This window comes from Ranitomeya variabilis, chromosome 2 (genome assembly GCF_051348905.1).
Source record: "Ranitomeya variabilis isolate aRanVar5 chromosome 2, aRanVar5.hap1, whole genome shotgun sequence".
Taxonomy (NCBI): domain Eukaryota; kingdom Metazoa; phylum Chordata; class Amphibia; order Anura; family Dendrobatidae; genus Ranitomeya; species Ranitomeya variabilis.
This window is the reverse complement of record NC_135233.1, coordinates 814199346-814211606: the sequence shown is the minus strand read 5'-3', so window position 1 is coordinate 814211606 and position 12261 is coordinate 814199346. Positions and strand designations below refer to the sequence as shown.

Genomic DNA, 12261 nt, shown 5'->3' with positions numbered 1-12261 from the left:
ATCTTCATTAACCACAGTTAATTTGTTTTAAGGGGGTGGTGCAATCACTCTTTCACACAGGGTCCTATAGGTTTTGATTTATTTTTACCATAATAATAAAGATCTTCATTAAAAAACTGGTTTGGTGATCTGAAACATTTTAAGGAAAAGACTAGGAAATCGGGAAGGGAGCAAACACTTTCACACAACTGTACATCACAGGAGATACTGCTACATAAACATCACAGGAAAAACGGAGGGAGGGTAGGGGCATATACATCACAGGAGAGGCTGGAATTTGGTCAGTAACATCACATGAGAAGCTGTGGCTGTGTTGGCGTCTAAGTCAGTGGGAGTAAAGCGCAGAGTGCGTTGAATCCGCCCGCATAGCACGTCCTGACTCTGGCACTGGCCAGCGTAAGGACGTAATCCTCTTTTGCATGCACTGCAGCATTCAGTAGTGAATGCTGTGTGCCCGTGCTTGCGAGCAATTAAAGAGTCAGCAAAGTGCAACGATGGGCCCGAGCACTATGGTCCCCGGGAATCTGCCTGAGGGTCGGAGAAAAAGGACATCGCCGACTTAACAGCCCGGTAGCTGGAGGTTCCCCGTACCTGGTGTAAGGGTATGTGCACCCAACATCCTTCAAGCAAGTTTCACCTGGAATCTGCCAAAATAAGCACCATTATTAGCATAATACACAGGAATGTTACTACTTTTAACTGCTTCACGGTTCTGAAACCTTGCCATAACGTTCTTATCATGAATGGCTTCTATATAATTGTAAGTGCAATTAAAGATGACATCGGAGGAGCTGCTGGAGAAATGACTGAAAAGACTCCAGCAAAGTCACTTCAGGAAAATGACCTCTATTGTTTTCCTGAAGCCTTTTTGTCGCCTTTCGAAAATCGACAATTTCACCAGCATTTTAAAGACTCCAAGGGAACATATTCTACATTGAAATATCACCTTGTTTATGCATTTCTTGCCTGAAAAAAAGTGGATTATTGTTGTGCTGCTGTGAACATTTTATTGTTGAAAGGTGACAAAACAGAATATAGCTATGGACCAGGGGATCAGGGAAATGATGCCATACAATAGTCCTGGGAAAGCATATGGCAAATATGCAGAAAAATCCACACACAAACCTGCTCGACTTGGTGCAGAATTGTCAAGCGGATGTTCTTGCAGTTTTCACTGGATTTGTATTGGATATTTGGATATTTTTCACAGCGCTTTTAAGGTCTGGTTCAGACACCCGATTTCATGGTCTCTATGCAGACTGCAATACCCGGATTTACCACAGGACCATATACGGACCATGAAATACGCCCGTCAGTAACTTCCATCACAGATTTTATTAGAGGGAACCTGACAGTAGGCTTTGCTCCAGAAGTTCATAATAATATACATATTTTTTTTATAGCGCCAACATATTCAGCACTACAATTTTAAGGGAGACTTGTACAGACAAAGACATTACAAAATAATCATAACTCGGATAGCAAAAGGAGTGAGGGCCCTGCTCGCAAGCTTACAATCTGAGGAAATAGGGGAGAAACGAAAGGTAGATGCTAAAACATGCTTGGATTGTACGGCCTAATCATAATATACTAAATAGGGTATGCACATAATGCTAAATGAACTGGTCACCAGCTAGTATGTGTACAGTACAGACACAGAGGGCTATTAAGTGCAAGGAGGGTGTGAACAGAGGTCATGATTTTGAAGGAAATTTTGTAAGGGCCAAACGAGGATTGTTAAATAAGTGGAGTGGGGTGATAGGCCAGTCTAAAGAAATGTGTTTTTAGGCCACGCTTAAAACTGTGGACATTGGGGATTAATTTAATTGTCCTGGGTAGTGCAATCCAAAGAATTGGCCCAGCATGCGAGAAATCTTGGAGACAGGAATGTGAGGTTCCGATTATTGGGGATTTTAGTTTTAAGTCATTAGCAACACTGAGGGCACAGGTAGAGTGGAAGATTGGGACGAGAGAGGAGATGTTGGGTGGTGCTGAACCATTTGTAGGTGAGATGCGTTTATATTGAACTCTGTATCGGATGGGCAACCAGTGCAACGATTGGCATAGGATAGAGACATCGGTGTAGCAGTTGGAAAGGAATACGATCCTGGTTGCTGCATTCAGGATGGATTAGAGAGGGGAGAGTTTAGTAAGAGTGAGATTGATTAGTAAAGAGGTTGAATAGTCCAGACAAGAATGAATAAGAACTACAACACAAGTTTTTGACGATTTAAAAGGGTAAGAAAAGGTCTCATTCTAGAGATATTTTTGAGGTGTAGGTGACATGAGTGGGTGCGTTATCGGATGTGAGGAGTGAAGGAGAACTCTGAATCCAAGATGACACCAACACAGCGGGCATTTTGCTGGGGAGTAATGGTGGAGCCACACACAGAAATAGGAATATCGGGCACAGGTTGGTGTAGGGAGGAAAGGCAAGAAATTCAGTTTTTGACAGATTCAATTAAGCTAGAGGGAGGACATAATGTAAGAGATAGCGGAAAGACAATCACTGGTATTTTGTAGTAATGCAGGGTGAATGTCAGGAGATGAGGTATATATTTGGATGTCATCAGCATAGAGATGGTACTGAAAACCAAATCTTCTGATTGTTCATTAGAGGCAGTGTACAAAGAGAAAAGGATAGGGTCTAGGACTGAACCTTCAGGGACCTGTCAGGAATGGGAGAGGAAGAGGATCCAGCAAGAGATACAGTGAAGGGCCGCTAAGAGAGGTAGGAGGAGAACCAGGAGAGAACAGTGTCCTTGAGGGTGATAGCGCTTACTGAATAATGCTCTGCTCTATAGCTTGCCGAATAAACGATATGACTGCTAGCGTTGAGCGCAAGTGCTCGCTACTCCAGTTTTCATCGGGTATCCTGAACTAGTCTTGCAGGTAAGGTGAGCAGGCAGGATTTAACATGGTTTCCAGGTCAGTATGGTTATTGTTCACACCATGCAGTAATAAGGCAGTGACCCAGGAAAGTTCACAGCAAACCTATTTAATGTCCAAACAACTCACATAATGAACAGCACACGGTATCCTCCGGATCGCAGCCGGGGCGTTACAACAGTCCGTATCTGAGACTGGTTGCCGAGGGTGACTGCACCACCGCGTCAAGCTGATGAGTAGGGTTGAGCGAAACGGGTCGTTCATTTTCATAAGTCGCCGACTTTTGGCAAAGTCGGCGTCTCATGAAACCCGATCCGATCCCAGTGTGGGTCGGCCATGTGGAACGCGAACTTGGCGCCAAAGTCGCGTTTCGAATGACGCCTTCCCCGCCATTTTTTTGAGCCAATTAATTGTGGGCAGCGTGATGACATAGGTTCCGGCTCCTGCGGCATCATAGTGCTATGTTACGTTTTCGGAGAGAGAGAGAGAGAGAGAGAGAGAGAGAGAATGAATTTCATTGACATACATTGGGTTTCGTGTTCCGGGTCCGGAACCCGACTTTACAGTAGAATCGGCCGATTCCATACGATCCGACATCCGAGAAGGTCGGGTTTCACAAAACCCACCTCGATCCTAAAAAAGCTAAGGTCGCTCAACCCTACTGATGAGTGCCAGGCGTTCGCTGCTCTTGGCTCTGTGTTGCCTCACACAAGCTGGACATTGCAGAGCCACCTGCTCTAACGCTTGCAAACAAACACTGACTCACCCAAACCTTTGCTGAAGGGTTTTTAAATGAAAACTGTGGTCATGGGCCACTTGTAAAACCCGGCCTGGAGGGAGCTAACTGCCCCACTACCATCCTGTAGTTTGCTCCAAAAAAAAATATCTTAACGGGTTTTCCTAAACATTGCCTTGGTCAAATAACTTGACCAGGTCCACACTTTTATTTTGCACTGCAGCCACAGCTATACCTGTGACTGCAATGCACTCCAGCAGGTTTAATACTCTTCTATGCGCATCCTAGGAGATACATAGTGACCCTCGCATATAATACCTGTCACTGCCTTGCAATATACACTGCTCAAAAAAATAAAGGGAACACTTAAACAACAGAATATAACTCCTAGTAAATCAAGCTTCTGTGAAATCAAACTGTCCACTTAAGAAGCAACACTGTTTTACAATCAATTTCACATGCTGTTGTGCAAATGGAATAGACAACAGATGGAAATTATTGGTAATTATCAAGACACACTCAATAAAGGAGTGGTTCTGCAGGTGGGGCCACAGACCACAATCTCAGTACCAATGCTTTCTGGCTGATGGTTTTTGTCACTTTTGAATGTTAGTTGTGCTTTCACACTCTTGGTAGCATGAAATGGACTCTACAACCCCCACAAGTGGCTCAGGTAGTGCAGCTTATCCAGGATGGCACATCAATGCGAGCTGTGGCAAGAAGGTTTGCTGTGTCTGTTAGTTTAGTGTCTGTCAGCGTAGTGGCCAGAGGCTGGAGGTGCTACCAGGAGACAGGCCAGCACACCAGGAGACATGGAGGGGGCCGTAGGAGGGCAACAACTCAGCAGCAGGACCACTACCTCAGCCTTTGTGCAAGGAGGAACAGGAGGAACACTGCCAGAGCCCTGCAAAATGACCTCCAGCAGGCTACAAATGTGCATGTGTCTGCACAAACGGTTAGAATACGACGCCATGAGGATGGTCTGAGTGCCCGATGTCCACAGATGGGGGTTGTGCTCACAGCCCAACAACGTGCAGGATGCTTGGCATTTGCAACAGAACACCGGGATTGGCAAATTCGGCACTGGCGCCCTGTGCTCTTCACAAATGAAAGCAGGTTCACACTGAGCACATGTGACAGACGTGACGGAGTCTGGAGACTCCGTGGAAAGCGATCTGCCTGCAACATCCTTCAGCATAACTGGTTTGGCAGTGGGTCAGTAATGGTGTGGGGTGGCATTTCTTTGGAGGGCCACACAGCTCTCCATGTCTTCGCCAGAGGCAGCCTGACTGCCATTAGGTACCGAGATGAGATCCTCAGACCTCTTGTGAGACCATATGCTGCTGCGGTTGACCCTGGGTTCCTCCTAATGCAGGACAATGCCAGACCTCATTTGGCTGGAGTGTGTCAGCAGTTACTGCAAGATGAAGGCATTGAAGCTATGGATGGCCCGCCCGTTCCCCAGACCTGAATCCGATTGAACACATCTGGGACATCATGTCTCGCACCATCCACCAACATCACGTTGCACCACAGACTGTCCATGAGTTGGCAGATGCTTTAGTCCAGGTGTGGAGGAGATCCCTCAGGAGACCATCCGCCGCCACATCAAGAGCATGCCCATGCATTGTAGGGAGGTTATACAGGCACGTGGAGGCCACACACACTACTGAGCATTATTTCATTGTCTTGAGGCATTTCCACTGAAGTTGAATCAGCCTGTAACTTCATTTTCCACTTGATTTTGAGCATCAGTCCACCTCCAGACCTCCGTGGGATATTAGTTGTGATTTACGTTGATAATTTTTAGGTTTTATTGTTCTCAACACATTCCACTTTGTAATGATTTACAACTGGAATATTTCATTCAGTTATATCTAGGATGTGGGATTTTAGTGTTCCCTTTATTTTTTTGAGCAGTTTATATATAAATGCTGAATGTTGCAAAAAAAAAAAAATATCTTCCTTTTCTGATAAGTATAAATTTTCATTTTTCTGTAAATAGGTCGCTGAAGGCTTGTTTTTTTGTGTTGAGATGTAGTTTTTATGAATATCATTTAAGGGAACATAAAACATTTTGATTCTTTTAATTTTTAGGTAATGTATCAGGACAATAAACTGCAATTTTGGAGTTTTGTTTTTCTTTTCCTTTATGTGGTTTACCGTATTGGTTAACTAATTTTTTTTTTTTTTTCAGTAAATATATTTATTGAAATTTTAAACAGGAAAAACAATAAAAAGAATCATTACAATGTCCAGAGCTATACATTACGCCTCTGAGAACGCAGCACAAGTGTAGTTGAACAAGGACTCTGGCACATAAAGGGTACATGCTTCTCATCTTGAGAATCACCTCGGGACATGGACCTTATATACAGAATACTGAACCTGTAAGAAAAGCAATTGTAGAGATAGGAGAAAAGGAAAGAGAGAGAAAAAGAAAGGGGGGAGAAGGGGAGAAAGGAGGGAGAGGGGAGGGGGGGTTAAGGATACCCAGCAATGTACAGGCCCACGTATTGAGAATTATGAGTATGTACGCAGCCAAGTCAGGAACCCTGTGCTCTCCTTGAAGGATTGCCAGAGGAAACAGGTGTGTCCCTGGTCATATGCAGCATCACCATCACCCGCCACCAGCGACTCCAGACGATGTAATCTATCCATTTCAGCTATCCATTCCTCCGTGGAGGGGACCTCAGTGGACCTCCAATGTCGGGGAATAACTGCCCTGGCAGCTATTAGGCAAAATCTCAGGATCCCCTTTTTGACGGAAGCTATCGAACTGGGTATCAGGGACAGTAGGGCCATTTGGGGGGAGGGCTCGTGGCGGACCCCAGTCATCAAGTGAAAGGCATCGAAAACTGAGTTCCAGAAGGGTTGCAGGGGACCACAGGACCACCAAACATGAATCATAGAGCCCGTGGCGGAGCCACATCTCCAGCAGGCGTCCGAGATCTCCGGGTTAATCCTGTGGAGAAGGGTGGGACACCTATACCAGCGTGTCAGTAATTTATAATTCCTCTCCTGCGCATGACTGGACATCGTCATCTTATGTGCAAGAGTGAAGATTTTCAGACTATCCGCTTCAGAAAAGGTGATCCCCAGGTCCCTCTCCCAAGCCTCCATAAATCCAAGCGTAGTAGGGGGAAGTGAATTCAAGACCAGGCCATAGAGCACCGAAACCACGTGGGAGGGACCCTCGGTAGGGAGCATCAGGGACTCAAATGGCGTCAGCGCCCCCATCGGCACACTGGAAAGAAAGCTCCACAATTGCAGAAACTCTAGCCAGGACAGCGATGTAAGATCAGAACCTCGTGACCCCCGCACGCCGGAGAGCCCCGCAAGCTTGTCCTTCACCTGACCCAGTCCCACCCCGTCAAGTCGTGACCAACACAGATACGTAGATCTATTCATTGCTGGGGGAAAGGCCGGATTGTCAAAAAGGGGACTCAGTCTGCTCAATCGGGAGGTCAGGCGTAATTTCACATAGGATCTATCCCAAAACCTCAAAACAATCTGTGTGAGTGGAGCAAAAGAGCAAAACTTGACACAGGTGGGCGTCCGATCCCCCCCAGCCAAGGCAGCCAGTACAAAGAAGAGGGCGATAAAAGTTTCTCCAGGAGCACCCACTGTTTATGAGCATCACTGAACCTCCAGTCGACAATCCTAGAGAGCAAGACTGCCTGATAATAACGTTTAAAATCAGGAAGGCCTACCCCCCTTTAGTCTTGGGTCTCATTAACACTGAGAATCGAGTCCGCGGCTTCTTAGCGAGACGTAGTTCAGAGCATATGTTGCGCTAATGTCAGCAGGTATTAAGACTCCTAAATATTTTAAGGCGTCGGTCTTCCACTTAAAAGAGAAGGACGCCTGGAGCTGAGAGACTAGATCATCAGGCAGGGAGATATTGAGCGCCTCCGTCTTGAAGTAGTTGACTTTAAAGTTTGAAACCTCCCCGAACCTACGGAACTCTCGGAGGAGTACAGGAAAAGCCACGGTCGGGTTGGTAATGTACAGCAATAAATCATCCGCATACAGGGATATCTTAAACTCATGTTGGCCAATCCACAGACCCCCAATATCAGGTGTCTTCCGTAATGCCACTGCCAGATGCTTCATCGCAAGGATATAAAGTAAGGGGGAGAGGGGGCAGCCCTGACGGGTCCCGTTTCTTATGTCAATGGGCGGGGAAAGGGTGCCGTTCACTCTAAGATGGGCCGTAGGCCTGTGATACAGAGCAAAAATCCTCTCCAACATGTTAGGTCCCACTCCCAGTTGCTTCAGGGAGGCACGTAGAAAGGTCCAGCCTAGGCGATCAAATGCCTTCTCAGCGTCAATAGATAATAAGCATGCTGGTACCTTTCCTGTGCGCATGTACGAGGTCAGAAGCAACGTCTTCACCGTGTTATCCTTGGCCTCCCTGTGCGGCACAAAGCCCACCTGATCACTATGGATAGACCCAGGGAGAATAGGGTTCAGTCTATCAGCTAACACTTTCGCGAACACCTTCACATCCACATTAATGAGGGATATGGGCCTATAGCTTGCACACAATAGGGGATCTTTTCCCGGTTTAGGAATCACGGTGATTGTGGCCATCAGCATTTGGGGGGCAAAGGGGCAGCTGGCCGAGATGGAGTTAAACAGTTTGGTCATGAAGGGGACCAGGGAATTCGCATATAACTCCAAGAAGGCAGCGGAGAATCCGTCAGGACCAGGGCTTTTACCATTAGCCAAAGATTTTATCGTGTCTAAAACCTCCTGTTCCGAGAGAGGACTCTCCAGGGCCTCAGACTCCTCCACCGACATAGGCGGGAGCTCAGTGTCCCGGATGTAGTCGTCCACCCGTGCTTGGAACTCGGAAGGGGACACATCAGACAGCGGGCCGCTTAAATTGTAGAGAGAGTCGTAATATGCTCTGAATGAGTCCACAATCTCCTTAGGAAAATGGACCAGTTCACCCGTAGCAGACCTCATGGTATGGATATAAGTGGTGGGGGCACGGGGGTGCAAAAACCTCGCTAGAGCTCTCCCAGGTTTATCAGAGTACTTGTACAGAAATTTATGAAAGCGGTCCCTCTGTCGTGCTAACGTCGTGTCCAACAAGACCCTCAACTCACAGCGTGCCCGGAGGAGATCAGCCAGCACCCCAGCATCTCTAGTCCGTCTACGATCCAACTCCAGAGTTTGGATACGAGTCAACAAACCTACAATGTTAGTCTCCCTCTCTCTCTTCAGTCGGGCCCCCTGTTGTATAAATACTCCCCGTATAACTCCTTTCAAAGCCTCCCATTGGTATGGGATGGCCGTGGGGTCATGCTTGTGAAAATCTAGAAAGTCCGAGATTGCTGTTCGCACGGCCGCCTGACACGTTAGATCTCCGAGGAGACCAGGGTTTAAGGACCAGGTCCATTCTCTCGGAGAAAGGCTCGGCAGCCGGAGGGAGAGCAAAACTGGGGCATGGTCTGACAACAACATCGTGTCAATGTCAGACTTTGGGTCAAGAGACAGGAGCCCGTGGCTGATGAGAAAATAATCCAATCTACTATAGGAATTATGTACTGTGGAGAAGTAGGTATAATCTCGGGTAGTGGGGTGCAGTAACCTTCATACATCCACCAACCTTGAGTCCGTCAGGGCCCGCCGTAGTCTCTCCAGCTGTGAGAGGGACACCGCCGACCTGCCCGAAGAGGAATCCACAGCGCGGTCCAACACCATATTGAAGTCCCCTCCCATAATCACAGCCTTCCGCAAAGGCTGAGAGGTCCCGTAGGTAATTTCTGCACGCTCGGACCTGGTCTTGATTGGGGAGATAAATGTTAGCTATGGTGAACAAATCATGGGCAATTTTAAGCTTCAAAAACACATATCGACCATCAGAATCCGCTTTAGAGGCAACTACCTGAGCCTGTAAAGACTTGTACAATGCAATGCTAACTCCTTTAGACTTGGAATCAGAGTTACTGCCATGGGACCACTGTGTGTAGTATTTATGGTTAAGCTTAGGGATTCTGTCTGATCGGAAAGGCGTCTCCTGCAGCAGAAGTATGTCAACCCGTTTCTTATGCATACCGTATAAAACCTTCGATCGCTTTTCAGGGACAATAAACCCCCTGTCATTAAGCGAGCAGAGTAGTAGGGATGCCATAGAAACTATCGGGCCTGCGGGTGGTACAATTGGGTTGGAAAGGAGTAGAAGGGGTGGAAAGTGGGGAAAAATAGAAACAGAGAAAGTAAAGCACCAAGGAAAAATAGTAGTTCAGCCGGAAGACAGGGTTCCGACCAAAAAGAAAGAGAAAAACCAAGAAGCCACTAGGCCTCAAGGGTACAGAACAATATCAGAGAAAACTCTGAGAAGTAGTGTCAGAGACACATCCTAGTGGGGAGGTGATTGAGCAGAGACCAACCAGCCGAGCCCCTGCAGCAAAAAAGAAAATAAAAAAAATCCAACTCTACCCAGTAGGCCCATGACCCTGGTAACATAAACATTGTTAACGAACATAACAGCGGATCGTGGACCAAGAACATTTGTCGAAATGAGCAGAGTCATAACAAGCCCCCGAAGGGGTATCATCAAAAGTCACATTTCAGGAGAAAGAGCAGCGTTAGCCAACATAGAATAACATTAGCACAGTACATGAGGAGTCAATTGAAGTAGGTGGACATTCATAAATGGTGCAAAATGAACCATGCTAGGAACCCCGCTCAGGAGTCCCAGGTAGAATCAAGTAGAAATGTCACCGCTACAAAACATGTAGCTCCAGTCCATCCACAATTAACAGGCTAAAGCAAAGTCACGACCAAGCCCCCCGTGGGAGCCCGGCAACATGGAGGGACAATATAGGTGGCAAAAAGAGAAAAGGGGCGGTAGTGATCATAAGGTCTGAATTAGGTGATCAAGTGTCATCAGCATGAGTAACGGAGGCACGTTTACGGTAAGAGCCCCGTTTCCTCTTTCCCAGCGACCCAGCGGGGGGGCTACCAGGACGGCGTGGGCCCCATAGGCCAGACACAGTAAGGCGAGGCCAGTCTCCCAGTGTGACCATGGGTAAGCCCAGTGCAGCGGTGAAGTTCTGCAGATCTGACGGGGATCTCAAAATTATCAATCCTTTATCACTGCATACTTGTAATTGAAATGGGTACCCCCAACTGTAGGGGATCTTATTTTCTCGCAGCACCTCCAGGAGGGGGCGCAGAGCCCTCCGTTTAGACAGGGTGAAGCGTGAGAGGTTAGACAAGAGAAGGACATCAGACCCATTAAAGTCAATAGCATCGTGGTCCCTCGCCTTACGCATGATGTCATCCTTAGTTTGGAAGTAGTGAATCCTACAGATGACGTCCCTCGGCTTAGATGTATCGGTGTTCTTTGGGCCTAGCGAGCGGTGGGCTCTGTCAATTTCAAAGTGTTCAGTGGGTGACCTCCCTACGAGAGAATTGAAAATGCCATGGAGGGCCGAGGAGAGGTCACGTGGGGCTACGGACTCAGGGATCCCACGCAGCCTGATATTATTCCTCTGGTTCCTATTCTCAGAGTCCTCTAGCATATCTAGGACCACATTGAAAGTCTCCGAGTGTAGGTCCAGAAGCTGCTGCTGACTCTGCAATTGTGAGGAAAGCGAGGAGGCACCTCCCCCCTCCACCATGGCTGAAGGAGCTGCTCTCTTTCCCGCGCTTCCAGACACCGACATGTACCTGGTGATACTAGAGCCTGCTGGACCCGCTGTGAGCTCCCTGGGTGCCTGGGAGCGGAGCCCGGCCTTGCTCTTCAACATCGGTGGGTGAGTGGAGCTGATGGTGGCTATATAATTGCTGCAGAGGCCTCAGGCACGCTAAAGCTCAGAAGAGATGTGTGCTCACAGCTCCATGCCCAAGCCACACCCCCTGGTTAACTAATTTTTATTCAGAGACTGTTATGGATGTGGCGATGCAAAATATGTCTTGCGGAAAAAAAAAAATTTCTACAAGCTGCGTTCAACGCTGGTCGCCGCATCGTCAAAACGACGCATGCGGAAACATCCGCATACAGCGCCACGACCTGCGTACCTAATGTTAAAGATAGGTACGCAGGCTGCATGCCGGCCGCATGCAGAAGTAGGCAGAGCTAGAGGCGGAGGTGCGGCCGAGGGCGGGGCTTCACGGCGGAAGTCTGCAGCCCTCCGCAGCTCCTACAAACGCAAATGTGAAACTGGCCTTAGTAAGCATTTTATGTAGATTTTGTCTGCAGTGTGTTGTTGAATAATGCGAAAGAACTTTCTGCAATTGAATAACTAGATGTTTTGTTTTTTTTCACAGGACTGAAATATACAGAATTCTTCATGGATATAGTTGACACATTCAACCATTTAATCCCTAGTGAACATTTGGATGATGCCCTATTTCTAGGCGATAACCTAGAAAGTGAAGGCTGTGACGATTTCGCCACAAGCCAACATGCCATTGAAGACTCCTTGAAGAACATGCTCAGTGACAAGGATCCTATGCTTGGATCGGCAAGCACCCAATTCTGTCTACCAGTTTTGGACAACGCTGAACCCAATTTCCAGTTGCCAACCACAACAGGTGTGTGAATATACGAAAATGAACATTTTAGACACATATCAAAGTAATCTAAAGTTCAGCAATTGGGTCAAATATGAGCC

The 12261-nt window shown here is 47.3% G+C and overlaps 1 protein-coding gene across 3 annotated transcripts in view; it reads left to right on the top strand.

Annotated features, from left to right (window-relative positions):
• PHF3 (PHD finger protein 3) overlaps positions 1-12261 on the top strand; it is a 128514-nt gene that overhangs the window by 15867 nt on the left and 100386 nt on the right. For 2 of the 3 annotated variants that reach the window (XM_077289972.1, XM_077289973.1), the window contains exon 2: positions 11915-12181. In XM_077289972.1, the coding sequence (XP_077146087.1) occupies positions 11938-12181 (244 nt within the window). In that variant the 5' untranslated portion in view covers positions 11915-11937. Of the gene's footprint in view, positions 1-2711; positions 2732-11914; positions 12182-12261 lie in introns of those variants that run through there. The other variant, XM_077289974.1, reaches the window with a different exon arrangement.